Source organism: Pteropus alecto, unplaced genomic scaffold (genome assembly GCF_000325575.1).
Source record: "Pteropus alecto unplaced genomic scaffold, ASM32557v1 scaffold116, whole genome shotgun sequence".
Taxonomy (NCBI): Eukaryota; Metazoa; Chordata; class Mammalia; order Chiroptera; family Pteropodidae; genus Pteropus; species Pteropus alecto.
In genome coordinates, this window is record NW_006439189.1 from 82,223 (window position 1) to 98,589 (window position 16,367).

The 16,367-nt window shown below is 35.1% G+C and overlaps 1 protein-coding gene across 9 annotated transcripts in view; it reads right to left on the bottom strand.

The window, feature by feature from the left end:
• Positions 1-16,367, bottom strand: part of THOC2 (THO complex 2) — a 99,122-nt gene that overhangs the window by 49,047 nt on the left and 33,708 nt on the right. For all 9 annotated transcript variants that reach the window (XM_006916161.3, XM_025049778.1, XM_025049780.1 and 6 more), the window contains 4 exons: positions 12,716-12,882; positions 4,637-4,729; positions 1,444-1,599; positions 659-831 (listed from right to left, as the gene is read on the bottom strand). In XM_006916161.3, coding sequence (XP_006916223.1) covers positions 659-831; positions 1,444-1,599; positions 4,637-4,729; positions 12,716-12,882 — 589 coding nt within the window. The remainder of the gene's footprint in view (positions 1-658; positions 832-1,443; positions 1,600-4,636; positions 4,730-12,715; positions 12,883-16,367) is intronic.

Below are 16,367 nucleotides of genomic sequence, written 5' to 3' on the forward strand. Positions count from 1 at the left end.
AGAAGCCTTTGTGGTCCACAGCCTAGGTGGCACTAGAGGCAGCAGCCAGCAGCTAAGCACGAGTTACAAGGCTGGTGCTTTTGAGGCAGACTGTGATGTATGGGGCTGATGCCAGAGCTGCTACCAATACTGCTCCTAAGTATCCTGAAAGTAGGCTGAGGGCTAGAGTACTGGCCAACACAGTAACTAGGGATGATGAGAGCAGCTGCATTAGCAATTTCCAGAACGGCAGGCTAAAAGCCAGGAGAGATGAGATAAGCAGGAAGCAATGTCCTTACTCAGAGCCACTCAACGTGGAATAGAGGAAAATTACACTAAGTAAAAACCTTAAGAATTCTCTGCCCCCAAGAGAGGAGGAAAAGTAAAAACCAGAAGAATGGAGTTTTCACTCTCAATGGAGCAAACTCAACCTAGAAGTCTAAGCTATAATCTTTAGACTACACTGCAGCACACATTCTCCAACATCTGGTCTAGTTGTTAGGCAACAAATCACGGATTAACACATATCAGACTGATACACTCTTGAGTAATTCTTACTTTCTAGTAAAACATACTAAAATATATGCGTGGTTTGAGGAGACAACATAAATATGCAGGCTTTTCTTGTAGTCCTGAACTACTTCTACCTTAATGATTAGTAAAGCATAAAGTAACATACCTTCGGTAGAGAGGCTCAATAGTTATGTGAATGAGCTTGCAAATAGCAAGGGCTATTAGCTTATGTGAAGCTGCATAATATGGAGGCATCTGATCCATAATGTTCTGTGCATGCTGCCAATCACCAATCTTTAATAAGGCTTCCAACAAACCAAGTTTTTGGTTGTCAGGTGGCTAAAAATGAACAATTATAGCAAAGATATTCATAATGCAGACACCAATAAATCTTAACATTTTTTCATTAAAAAAAACTGAACTAAACAACAAAACAATGTATGTCAACAAGCACTGCCATTCATGGAAAATGCAACAGTATTTTCCTCAAAGTACAATAAAGTTTTAGCTATTGAAGAAAAAAAAACAACGGAATCTGTCTTTTCTTTTTGCAGACATTATGTGACAATTTACAAACTTGGAATTATATTAAGTTGTACTTAATGTTTTATTGGGCCACAGAGAACTAGAATTCATTCATCTTTGAGAATCCCTTTAGAACCTGAGAGACGTTAATATGCAGAGCACGAATATAGTCAATACATTGGTGATTTTATTTAGAATACATTTTGAAATTTATCTAAGAAAAAAACATGGTAGCCTCTTTTGGGAAGGTGCCAATCAAATTAAAAACAAAATCTGCCCTTTGTAAATTAGTATTCCAAAAACCAGGTTTCACTGCAATTGAAATTAAGAAATTCTTCTCCCATAAATTGATTAACCATTACAAGTTAAATTTCATAATTCTAAATCCAGGAAACAATGTTAATTTTATTAGAATGAATCATATACCTTTTCTACTTTCTCCTCTTCTTTTTCCTTTTCCTTCTCTCGCTCATCAATTTTTTCAGAAGACAATACAACCATTGTAAGTTTTCTAACAATTTGCTTAGCTTCCACAAGTTCTCGTTTGTGTTCATCCATAATGCAGTTATCAGCTGGAAGAAGCTAAAAATGGTTTATTAAAATTTCATAAAACAGCTAATACCATTCACACATATGAAAAGCAAACACTACTATCAATTGATAAAACTGTAAATAAGAAGTCTAGATGGGGTGGTTCCATAGAGTAGTGGTTAGAGGTGGTTCCATAGAGTAGTGGTTAGCATATCTGCTTTACACACAAAAGGTCCTGGGTTCAAGCCCCAGCAGAGCCACGGACCAGGCCCCGGGTGCGCCAGGCCCCCTGTGTGTGCCAGGCCCCAGGTGTGCACCATGAGCGCGTGGGAGGAGACGCCCTGCCTTCAGAGATCCAGTTCTTAAGGGGAGACGGCAGCATCCGTAGGTCAGGGGTGGAAGTGGGGGGGGGGCGGGGTGGAATATTTAAAAACATCATGACCATGATTTCTCTTCTAAATAAGTTTCTCTCCATTGTTCTCATAAAATCTGACAGGATTAAGTACCTGAATTTTGTCACCATTCAAAATTAGGTAATATATCTCCTGTTAGAGGCCCTAAATTAATATAATACCACAACAGTGATGTTTACCACTTAATTTATTAGTTTACTCAAGAAAATGTGTACCTGGTGAGCTACTGAATTACATAAAGAGGTAAATTTGATTCCTTTAAATGAAAAATCTCAAGTAGAAAAATTATGAACTTGACATCTCACTTTTCATTTTCTAGATACCTATTTGACTTTAGTCACAAACTAGTCTGTAGTTTATTACAAAAGAAAGAGCAGTATGTGTATAGTCAGCCCTCCATTATGAAAAAGGATCAATTATCTCAAATACAGACATCTTGTGTAAGTGGAACATGGTTAATGTAGACATTTCATAAAATAACCCAGACACAAAGAAAAATACAGCCAACAAACTATTTTTATAGTTTCAGCTAGGCACTATGGTGAGCTATAAAAGAAATGTTCCTGCCCCTAGAAATGCATAATCTACTTCAGTAGCTAAGTCTAATGCAAAGTAAACAATAAACGGAAACAGTGAAATATTAAACTACATATTGTAGACTTCATCGCATTCGTCAAAAAAAGGGGGGGTGGTGGAAGAAAAGTCACCATGGACTGATGCAAGAAGGTAAGCAAGACTTTCTCATTCTTTATGCTCTCCACTGGCAATCAAACCCATTTTTCTTGCTTTATTTATCTGTCATAAGTCCTCATATTTTACCTAGACTATTGCAATTGCCTCTAAAATCTCCCATTACAATGGGTGAACTATAAGTTTTTTCTTACAGTTCTCTCAATTTCTAGTTTTGTGTATTTTGAAAATATGTTATTAGGTGTATAATATAAAGCTACAACTGTTACACCTTCTTAGTGAACACAATTTTATTATTAGGAAGTGACTATCTCTTCTTCCAAAAAGTCTATTCTGTCTAACAATAATAATTCCCCTGGTATATTTTCCCCATCCTTTTACTTTCAACTTTTCTTGGGTTTTAGAAGTGTCATGCAAACAATAAACGGGTTTTGAATTCTGTCTGAAAATCTTTATCACCTTAACAGGTACATTTAGTCCACCTGCATTTATTGTTACAAACATATCAGGAATAAATCTATCATTATTTCTGTACTTTCCATTTGTCCTCTCAATCTACACCATAAATTCATACCTATGTCTTCAAATTCACCTTTTTCTGACCAATTTTCCATGTTCTCATTTTGTACATCACTTCTCTACTTTAAATCTTGAATGGCTGTCCACTCCCAACAAGAAAAAAATCCAAACTCTTTACTATGGCACTTAAGGCCCTTCACAGTTTAGCCCCAACCTACTTCTCCAACCTCATCTCCCCTGCATACCTAGGCTCCAACCACTCTGAGCTTCCTGATGTTCCCCTAAGGTGATAATGAAGCCCTTTCAAACCTGCTACCTTTATACTCAGTTAATTCTGCCTACAATGCTCCCACCTTTTAAGCATGGCCAACACCTACTCATCTATCAAATCCCATTTCAACATCACTACTTTGAAAAAAGCCTTCCAAAATCCCCCCAGACGGAAATGATCACTATCTATTCTGAGTCCCTACAGCACAATGTGAATACTGCCAATACAGTTATTATTATACAATGCAAATATTTTCTCCCTTGCTAGACTATCTATGACTGCTTCCAAGATAAAGTTTTACTCAACTATGTTACCACAGTACATACTGATAGGCAAGGAAGTTAGAAAGTGATCTCAAAGGCAGTGAAGATGATGTCAGTTTTAGACGGGTTTAAATTCATAGATATCCCAATGCACAACCTAATAAAACAGAAATTTCTATACTATGAACCTAGTTTTTTCAAACTGATAGGCTAAACTGTTACTACATTAGAGGTTATCAATCACAATCACATATACACTCTTCTAGATCCTGGATCCATCAATAAAAGCACAACACTAGTCATTTATTATCCAGTAAAAACACAAAACCATTTAAAAAATAAATAAAGATTTCCCCATTCATCCTAAATATCTAAAATTAATATTTTGAGGGGAAGGAAGAAGTATTTAAGTAACCTTGTATTTCCCATAATTTGTATAACAGAGAAATCTAAAACCACACTGGTTAGAATTTGGCCTCTCTCCCCATAAGATAGGCCTTGATGACAATTAAGAACATTAACTTCATACCCAACCTTGAACTCTGTGAAGGTGACAAAAAAATATTTGATTGCTAATAGTCTATAAAAGAAATTCATTCACCTTATAAAGTAAATACAAAGTAATAATGCATTAGGGCTTCAAAAATTAAGATTTGAAAATAATATTGTAATAACTATGTATAGTGCCAGGTAGGTACTAGACTAATTGGGAGGGGGGTCCACTTTGTAAATTATATAAATGTCTAACCACTATGCTATCCACCTGAAACTAATATATTATTGAATGTCAACACTAATTGAAAAAATTAAAAATTAAAAAAATTAAGACTTGAGAGCCTAGGACCAACCTTGGAGTGCTGTGTGACTGCCTACTCTTCTCCCTCACCCTTGGGATTGACAACCAAATATTCTTAGCAGCCCACTTGACTTACATGTACATAAAGATCATCTAAATCAATAAGATTAAATTGTAGAAGTACTGCTGCAACTCGGTATAAAGATGAAGGAGTCTCTCCATTTGGTTCCTTGAAAAACAAAAAGAAAAGTTTCTAGTTAGTGCATAAAGTACAACTAAAATCATATCCTTTATCTACCAATATTTAAGAACAACTAGATCACATAACTCTTTGCTCAACAATAAGCTTCACTGCTCTTCTTGAACATACATAACATCTGAATTTAGGGCAAAGGCAATTATGTCAACATCCTTTTTCACATTGGGACATCTTCTAATAAACACAAGGAAAGGAGTTTCAAAAATGACACATTTTACAATGCATGCTAATGTCTGAATAAATCTAAAAATTGAATAGAATAAGGAAGATTTTATATTGCATAATATTTAGTTTAGATTTCTGTTTACGTGTGTATTTTCTTGTTTGTTTGGTTATTTTTTCCAAGTAGTTCTTGTCTATCTGCAGTGGAAATGCAGATAGACAAGACTGACAAATTTGGAAGTGCAGAACCATCTGTGTCTGCTTTATACTATTCTCCCTAGTCTTTTAATCCTTGGATTTTGTGCTAAGTATATGTGCTTGTCAGCTGATTTCCCCTTCAAAACAGGTCTATATATATACATATTACACATGAATAAATCAACAGTTTAAAACATGGAATGGCCAATTCCAGGTCAGCCCCATGGACCCTACAAAGAAACAGAAGGATCTTTGAATACTATCAAGAACAATTCCCTAATTTTTAAATTGCTTGGGGTCAGATGAATGGAAGAGTAAAGTAAGGACAACTGACAACTACTAAATAGTCAAATACAAATAAAAAGCAAATGGTGACAATACATTGTGTTAAGCTTCTACTCAACACTAAAAATGAGATCTCCCCACAATTGTGATAGGTATCATGCACTTAACATGTGAAGCTAACCAAACTAATAGACATCATGTAAAAAGGCACTATTTCACTGTAATTTTTAAGACAGTTAAGTCTTCAACAGTAGTTTAATTCTAAATGTTTATAAATGGTTATTTAATATCAAAACATTTTCCCATTAAAAAAAAAAAAAGGTGGTCAGGGTTTCAGAGCAAACTCACAAAAGCTAACTACCTGACATAAATCTACCAGGAATGCTCTCGTTATTCCCATTATCTCTATTTAAATACGTCACCACAAGAATCTCTGACTCCCACGCCAAACATCAGCTCCCACAATCTAATCCTCATATTGCTCTGCACGATCCCCACTTTGTCCCATTCACATTTCTACATTCTCAAAAAACTTCCATGGAATCCTCTAAAATTCATGATCCATCCTCAGCAAAACCCCCTACCTCTCTTCTAAATGTTCCTTCCACCTTCTGTTCAGAGCCTGGCACTCCCTAGGAACACCAAACCTACTGTAACCCAGTCGAGTGGTGGCTATTTTCCCCGGACCTAGAGGTGGGGTAAAAGTCATCTTTTGCTTTTTATAGTTGTTTTCAGAAGATTCTCCTTCTACCCTCTCTAAAGTCCACCCAGCTTTTAATTTCCTATCATTTACTATCCTTCACTATTGCTGCGATCTATTTTCAATTGTAGTCAAAGAAGATAAGTTGTATGATTTCAATGTTTTAAATTTATTGAGACTTGTTTGTGGTCTATAATAGAGTCTATCCTAGAGATGTTCCATGTGCACTTGAGAAGAATGTATAATCTATTATTGTTGGATGGGGTGTTCTATTTGTCTATTAGTCTAATTGGTTTGTAGTGCTGCTCAAGTCCGCTATTTCCTTCTTAATCTTCTGTCTAGTTTGTCTAGCCATTAATGAGAGTGGGGTATAGAAATGTCCAAGAATTATTGGAGAACTGTCTATTTCTCCCTTCAATTATATTAATGCTTACATCACATATTTTGAGGCTCTGTTTGGTGCATATGTGTTTATAACTACTATCTTTTTGATGGGTTGACCCTTTTATCAATATATAATGTCCTTTGTTGTCTATTGTAAAATATTTTATTTTTACATAAAATACATTTTATTTTTTAGTCTGATATTAGAATAGTCACCCTAGCTCTCTCCTGGATACTATTTGCATGAGACATCTGTTTCTATACCTTCACTATCAACATATTTTATCTTTTGATCTAAAGTGAGTCTCTTATAGATAGCATATAGTTGAATCATGCTTTTTTACATTCTGCTGAACTCTCCCTTTTAATTACAAAGTTCAATCCATTTACATTTAATGTAATTACTGACAAGGAAGGACTTCTGTTGTTTAGCTATTTGCTTTCTATGTCTTATATCACTTCCTCCATTACTGCCTTCTTTTGTGTTTAATTTTGTTGGTAGTGTACCATTTTGATTTCCTTTTCCTTTTCTGTTTATTTTCTTAGTGGTCACCTTGAGTATCATTACTATTAACATTTTAAACTTATAATAATGTAGTCTGAATTAATACCAACTTAGCTTCAATAATATACAAAAACTCTGCACCAATACATCTCTATCCCTCCCTTTTATCGTTATACATTGTGTGCTAATTGGCTTTATAATTGCTGTTTTATTCCTTTGTCTTTCAAATCATATGGGGAGGGGCTACAAACCAAAAATTCCAATAATATTGGCTTTTATAGGTACCTATATGGTTACCTTTACCGGTGTTCTTTATTTCTTCATATGGCGTCAAGTTACTGTCTATTGTCTTTTCATTTCAGCCAAGACTCCTTTCAGTATTTCATAGGGCAGGTCCACTAGCAATGAACTCCCCCAGCTTTTGTTTATCTTGGAATATCATGATCTCTTGTTTTTGAAAGATAGTTTTGCTTGATATAGAATTCTTGGTTGACGGTCTTAGTCTTTCAACACTTTATATGTCATTCCACTGCCTTCTGAACTCAGCTGTTAATCTCATTGAAGATCTCTTGTATGCAATGGGTCACACCTGTTTTGCTGCTTTCAAGATTCTTTGTCTTTGGCTTCCAACAATTTGATTATAATATATCTCAGTGTGGATCTCTTTTGAATTTATCCTGCTTGGTGTCTGTGAAGCTTCTTAGATGCGTAGATTCCTATCTTTCACCAAATTGGGGAAGTTTTCAACCATTATTTTTTCAAATATGCTTTCTATCCCTTCCTCTCTCTCCTCTGCCTCTGGGACTCCATAATGCACATGCGGATACTCTTCATGGTGTCCTATAGGTCTCATAGGTTCTGTACATTTTTCTTCATTTTTTCATCTTTCTGCTCAGACTGGATAACCTCAATTGACTAATCAAGTTGGCCTGACTGTTTCTTCAGCCTTCTCAAATTTCCTGTTGTACTTCTGTACTGAATTTTTCATTTCAGTTAATGTACTTTTATACTCCATAATTTGTTTAGTTCCTTTTTTATAATTTCTATTTATTTACTGATATTCTCTGTCTGGTGAGACAGTGTCTCCCTGGTTTTAGTTCTTTGTCCATGGTTTCCTATAGATCATAAGCATATTTAGGACTATTTATTTAAATTATTTATCCAGTAAATCCATTGCCTGGGTTTCCTCAGGGATAGTTTCTATTAATTTCTTTTTTCTTGTGATGAGCCATATTTTGTTTCTTTACATACCTCATTATTTCCTGTTGAAAACTGGACATTTTGAATATTATGCAGCAACTCTGAAAATCAGACTCTGCACCCTCCTCCATGGTTTGTTGATGCTGCTTATTGTAGGTTATTGGTGTTTGCTTCTTTAGTGACTGGTCTAAGCTCATTTTGTGAAGTCTACATTGTCATTATCGCCACTGAAATCTGCGTTCTGTTAGCTTAGTAGTCAACTAATGTTTTAAGTATTCTTAGAAGCCTGAAGCCAAAAGGGAGGGGAGAAAAAGAAAAAAATACTCTCCTACTCTTCACACACTGGTTCTGTGTTAGGGCACTCCTCAACACTTGGCCAGGCCATTTTTCAACTCTGCCTTAGTCTTCACTTCCTGCTTGTGCAGAGCCGGAAGGCCAGCCAGAGGAAAAGTTTAGGATCTTCTCAGTCTTTTTCTGAGTATGCATCCAGTTCTGGGCATGTACATAGCCTTTTTTCCCCAGTTTTCTGGTATATGCATCAGCTTTTCAAAAGCCATTATTCCCCCACATATCTCCTTATTCAACTTATTTCTTCCCAGGCTTTCGGTCTCTCTATTGTTTGTCCAACTGTTGTCTCTTGCTCCAGGCTGCTAAAGTCCATAGCTGTGCCTTTAAATGCTTTGGGAAAAAGCCACTACAGCCCTGGGGATGCTCCCAGTCAAGCAAAACAAATATAAGCTCTTGCACCAGTCCTCCAGGGAACAGCCAGATAGGTTGAGACCCACAATTCTTTAAGAACAATTCTTTGTATCCTCTTGCATTAGCAATCTGCACTAGGAGTGTGGGTTTCTATCTTTACAGCCACCATCGATCTGGGTGTGATGGATAGTAGGCAGGGAATTTAAAATGTCACTGTGCCCTTATCCCAAAACAACAGTTCTTTCTTTGCCAAGGCTTTCCTCGGTTGCAAGGTTTTTACTAAATTCGAGAGTTCTGTAAAAGTTGGTTGACAGTTTTTGCCAGCTCACTGGTTACTTTTATGAAGAAACAGAGCTCTGGAGTTCCCTACTCTGCCATTTTCAGTGATGTCCTATTGCTGCCATCTATGGACCCCTGAATCATTGCTCTTCATTTAACACTGCCATTCTGATTCACTGTCACTCTCTCCAACTCTATTCCTTTCTTAGTTTTTGGAGATTTTCATATACAGGTAAATGATGCTTCCAAAGATCTGCTCTTCTACCCTATCTCAGCCATTCACTCCATATCCTAAGTTTTAATATTACAAATAGCTACAACCCCTCCAAAATGCCAATTTCACATATCTACCCTCAAAGGCTCCTTAATGCTGCTGGCCAATCACACTCTATTTCTCTTATCCATTCACTCTTCCATTCTCCTATACAACTATTTCCTACTTTCTCTCCTAACCTCCAATACCTCCTCTCTCATTCTCTCTCTCAGTTGAAAGCCTTGCTTTCTATTTCAGTGAGAAAACTGGAGCAATCAATAGGACTTCTATAAACTCTCACTATCATATCTACCCACCTACCAACTACACCTACATATGCTACCTTTCCACCAGCTATCATAGATGAATTCTCTATGCTCCTATTTAAAGTCAAACCATCGGAGCCCTTGAACCTTTTGAGCTGCTCTTCTTTTGGTCAGGCCCGCTTCCACATCTGGAAGTGTTCTGTTGTTTTACTTTCCCTTCTAAATAAAGCTATTCTTTTCTGTTGTAAAAAAAAAAAATTAATAAAAATAAAGTCAAACCATCCACTTATGCCATAAACTCCAATCTCTTTCCTACTCGTCTACTCCTTCATCACCAGTTTTCCTCCTTTATATGCAATCATTCTAATTAGCATACAAATGTGTTCTCTCACCCATCTTCAAAAAAAAAGTCTCTCTAGCTCACTTCCCCTACCAGCTACCACCCCACTGTCTGTGTCTCTTTGTAGCAACTCCTTTATAGAGCTGTCTATTCTCACTATCTCCAACTCCACCCTCCCCATTCTCTCTTAACACTACCCCAACTCTACCAAAATGGCTAGTTTTGACCTCTCTGCTGATAAATCCGACGATTACTTTTTAGTCCTCATCTTAAATGACCTACAAGAGGCATTTAACAGAGTTGATCATTCCTTCTTCCACTGAACCTCCAAGATTCCATATTCTCTTTGTTTTCCTCTTACCTTATATGTTCTTTCCATATCTCCTTTGCTGGTTCTTCCTCTCCTCCAAGGCCCTTTAACAGTGCCCCAAGGCTCGGCTCTTAGATCTCTTCTCTTGTCTCTCTATAGCCAACTCTTGATGATTTCATCTGCTATCACAACTTTAAATACTGTCTACATGCTTTTGATATCATCCTTTCTCTGAAATACCAGATCTATACATTCTATTATTTACTCAACATCTCCACTTGAATATCTAACAGGCATCTCGAACTTAACATTTCTAAAACTTAATTCCTACCCTCAACACTCCAACTCCATTTCACCTAAAAATTTGCTCTATCTCAGTTGATAACACCACCTTTTTATAGCTGCTCAGTCCAAAAAAAAGTCCTTAACTCTACTTTCTCACATTCTGTATCTAATGTATCAGTAAATACTACCGGCGCTACCTTCAAAATATATTTAGAATCTCATCAACTTCCACTGCTATCATAATCACATTAATTCTTTAAAAACCTAAGTCAAAATGCAAGTGCACATTTTTTTTATTCTTTTGTCTCTCTCACACACACCCCTCATATCACCATTAGAGGTGGCTACTAAAGAAACTCTTTAATAGCTAATAATTAATAGGGAAAATAATTAAAGCATTTGTCCTGCCTTTCCAGTAGAAACTGTACTTCAGGGTAATCAAGCAACCCAAGTTGATAAGGAAAAACTCGTCTTTATAGAAGAATAACAGATAATAAATGTAGAATGCATGATAAAATTAGCAAATTAACAATTTGAAACTTTATTAAAGAAATGACTGACTCAGGAAAGATCATCCATATATTCTAAACCACAATGTAAAGCTGATGAAAAAGTGGGTATCCACATGGTGCCAAAGTATCAACCCGCAAACAACCTGCTACTGACAAGAAAGGAAATGTCTTTGTATAATGGAGGGATTAGCCTGTCATCAACTTACTGGAATATTAAAAGCCAGAGAGACAGTGGATGTTATACAATATAAAAGACAAAGAACAAACTATGAAGTATTTTTCCAATTAAATATTTTACCTGAACATAGTCAAATCAAATCTTTAGAACCAACTCCAAGTATATAAGGAAAACAGGGAACAAAGAACAAACTAAACCAACCCTGAAAAAGCAAGTAAATAAATCCAAAAGGTGGGGTCTTGTATGGGAATGGTCTCTTCAACAAGTCAAAATGCTATTAAAGGATGGGGGATACTATTCTAAATTAAAAGAGATTGCAGAATCCTAACAATCAAATACAATGTGTGGTCTTTGCCTGGATCATCATTTGAACAAACCAGTTGTAAAATGCATTTGGGAAGCAATTTGGGAAATCTGAATATGGTCTGAGTTTATTATATGATAGCAATCTAGTGAGGTATAAAATTGGTATCACAGTTAAATAGAAAAAATAACCTTTTAAAAAGTAGAAACTAATGTATTTAGGAGTGAATGAATGTTCATGATATTGTAATATAAATTAATATTTCAAAAAAAAGTATACCAACATGTTAATAAACTTACTTCTATTAGATTTGAGAGGGAAAATTGCTAAAGATGACGGTGGAAATAAAGAATGGGGCTAGACTGTGAAGAGTCTTTTTTGTCATGTTTAGAAATTTGAATTTCATCCTGCAGGCAAAGGCTTTGAGCACTGTGTCAATTAGATCTCTTTTAGAATATAACAGTAGTAATAATATGAAAGATGGATTGAAAGAGAAATAATTGCAGGGCTAGATAACTATTGTAGTGATTTAAGTGAAAGATGTAAGATATGCCTCAAGAATTTATTCACATCCATAAAAATTTCCAATGGTGACTGTCTATACAATAAAATTATAACTCAACACAGTATTCAAGGCCTCTGACAATCAAAAGTACACCTACCTTTCCAATTTCACTTCCTGTCCCTTCTTTTCTCCACATCTTACAATCCAGCCACATTAGACTATGTACTATTTCTTCAATCTGTTATGTACATTCATGTTGTCACATCTTCACTCTCACACTATTTGTTACTCCTACTCATCCTTCAAGAACCAGGTTTAAAAAAGGTTCTATCTATAAAGTCTTCCCTGATTTCATCTCTCCCAGGACAAAAATTTATTACGCTTTCTTCTAGGCTTTCACATCACATCATTCAAACTACCAATCACATCATATTATTATTTATTGCATCACACTGTTAGCTATCCATTTATCTATCTCTGCTAGAATGGCTAAACTGAAACCAATTATTTATAATTCAAATTCAAATTAAATTGTACATATAAAATCATGAAATTAACCTAGATAGAGTTATACACACATTTTTTTTTTACCTGGTAAAACTTGAATTTGAACCCAAGAATATGACACAGTGTTTGCGGTTCACACATACTCATGTAAGATTCTAATAAAGATATAAAGAAGTCATCGTGTTCTGGCCTGCATTCAAACACTTCTAAAATGACATCCAAAACTCTATTGGGATCCAGATTAAAGCATCCTGCAACAAATGAAATATACACAAATTCAAAAATGATTATACATCATTTCCAGTAAAGCCAACAACTTTCACAGACAACTTATATAACAAGATAAAAATGTTTTTAAAAAACAACTTTTACAAGTTTGCTTTCCAAGCCCCAGAGGGAAATCTTCATAGATTTCAAAATCATCAAGTCCACCCCGCCACATTTTACAGATGAGAAATGTAACTTGCCCAGGATTACAAAGTGGGTTAATGATAAAGCTGAGGCTGGAGCCCTGCAACACTATGCCACACTGTCTGATCAGTTCTTGATTACTTCAGCTAGTGAAAGAAATCCACATTTCTAGTTCTTAGCAAAATATGAAAAACAAACAATGCATTTTACAAGTTAGTCAACTAAAGCATTTTTTAAATGTTTTATGCAGAAGTATTTGGAATGTTGGTAAACAGTTCATGAAAGTAGACAATCATTTCCAGAATCATTTTGTAGTTTATCTTACATCCACAACAAAGCTACAAAATATCATTGTACCACTGATTTATATTTATGGGTTTTGGTAGCATTCTAAAGAGAAAACTAAAGAGATGAGACAACACCAAGGAGCTGGGGACATAACAAAGAAGTAAATACAACACGAGCAAAGAGAGAAGAAAATAGACAATCTAGGTAGAACAGAAAAAGGAAGGAAAGAAGTATTGAATAGGTGCTGATGGATACCTATCCTTCCTAATCTCCTAGGGTAAACTATAAAGGGTCCATGGACATGGACTTAATAAACATTCCTATCAGCCACCTTACTCTTAATAAGTACATTGTCTCTATTTGCTTTCAGCTTCAGCTATTACCATAATTATATTATAATGCAGTAACGTCATATGTATATTTAATTTATGATAATGTGACTATTTATAACAGCAAAAAGAAGATAATTTAAATGATATAGGCCATTCTCTCACCAATCCTCTCAATAAAATGTATGTTTATGACCATGAGTGAGTATGCTCCTCATCTTATATCAGTTCCCACACACCTTCACATCAAGCTGAATGGAATTCTAGTATTTCAAATTGCATATTTTTCATTAGACATAGCCCCTAAATGCAAGCTAACCACTTCATTGGGGCAAGCAAATAAACAGTGATTTCTTCTAATGCTGGAGGCAAAAATAACAACTGTGTTGAAATTAGGGAGAGATGTTAAGTCTAAACACTGTAACTTATGGATGACTTAGGGGATTTTTCAAAGAAAATTCTTATATATAATCTATTTTATAAGATGAGATTTACAGAGTTACTTCTATTAAGTCTATACATAATTATATTAAATGCTATAAAACTAATGTCTGATTCGTGGTACAGTAAGTCCTCACTTAACAGCATCGATATTCTATAACTTTAAGTGAAATATCATAAAACCAATTTTACCACTGATTCACTGATATAAACAGTATCTCATCAACTTTACAATTAAATGATGTTGAATGAAACAATGTTATTAGGAGACCTGTCGTATATTATCACTCACTCAGAAAACCACTCTCCAAATATGTTTCTTTCCCCTTTTTATGAAACCCAAAGTTAAGAACATTTTCTTCCATTTCTCATACTAAGGAAAAAAAGGACTAATGCAGTGATCATATCTTACTGAAAAGAGCTCCAGATTTTTATAAATTCTTCAAAGAGATGTTTACCTAAAGTTCTGAGAAGAAAACCTGCCTCTTCTTGTACCCCCCAAAAGTTACAGCCTATGCATGTAAAAGTGACTCCAAAATAGCAACTGAAAACTTTAAATGCTGCTGGTGGAAATATAAAATGGTACAACTACTTTGTAAAACTGGCAGTTTCCTTAAAAGTTAAACTTACACCCACCCGCTTCATTCCTAGGTATTTACTCAAGAGAAATAAATATCTATGTCCACACAAAGACTTGTACACAAATATTCATACAAGATTTATAATAGGACATTCTCAAATGTCCATCAACATGTAAATGAATAAACAAATTGTAGTACAGTGTAACTATAGTATATATAATGGAATATTACTCAGTAATAACAAGAAAAGAACTATTAACACAAGCAACAACTTGGATAATCGCAAAATAATTATGCTGAAATAAGCCAGAGAAAAAAAGAATACTCACTATATGATTCCATTTATAAAAGAATACTAGAAAATGCAGACTGATCTACAGTGACAGAAAGCAGATCAGTGGGTACCTGAGGAAAGGGGATAGGGGAGGGGGATTGAGGGGGGATGAAATACAAAGGGGCAAGAAGAAATTTGGGTAGGGGAGAGTGATAGAAATGAGCATTATCTAAATTGCAATGATGTTTTCACAGGTTTTACATATGTCAAAACTCAAATTGTACACTTTAATATGCATGGTTTATTGTACGTCACTTATGCCTGAATAAAGATGAAAATAAATTGCTTCCAAATTTCTATAACACAGATTATGGAAGGAAGGTCTAGCAAATTCTCCAACCTTACAACTGCTCCTACAGTTACAAAATATAAAAATTCAATCACTAAACAAAAATGAATAATACTCTATCATAGAGAACAAAAGAGACACTGAATATAATTTTGAAAAAATGGCTGACTTATAATTACCCATTTAGCTACATACACAAAACCTGGGGATAAGGACTGGAATAGCACCATGTTACATGGAAATGTTGTGTTTCATTCACACTGCTTTAAGTTTATATTTTCAATGTGGTACAATGTGAACCACTTACGTTATGTTTTATTTAACAGTAGTACCCCATCAAGGCTATTCTATCATTGATTTGTACTATCAACTACCTACCAATTTCTTTCTAGGTGCAATTTAAGGCAGTAATCTAGAAGAAAGGTATGTACTTTTATAACAGAATCAACCTTTACATCTTTCACAAAAGAAAAACTGGCTTATGAATTGTCTATTAAATGTCTCAGGTGCCATAAGTTACTCCAATCAATTAGAATGACCTTTGCTACATAAGATGAACAAAGTAAATAAACTAAAGATATAGAAAATAATTTTTAAAACCTTAGAAATTTGCTAAGTAACAGTTCATACACAATGAGACTCTAGTAACAATCAGTTAAACTTGAAATGTCCAAAATAACTTTTTTTTCTAATGGCAGCTGTGGTAATAAAAGGTAGGCACTCTTGTGCTCAAGCATCTTAGAAAGGCTTTTGTCCAGCCCAAGCATCAATAGCCATGTCATCTCGAAAGACATCATAAGCCTAGCCTCCTACCTCTATCACCAACTACATTAAGGAATATGTATGTATGTATGTATGTACGTATGTACGTATGTACATACGAACGTACACACGTATAATGCCTTTAAGCCTTTTGATGATCAAATAGGGAACCATACTGGAAGGGAACAGTGGGAAAAATGGTAGACCCATAATGACTATGAATTCATTCTTTCATTTATGTAAACATTTATTAACTATCTACTGTGTGCCAGGTGCTTGTGATAAGAAAATTAGTAAAATG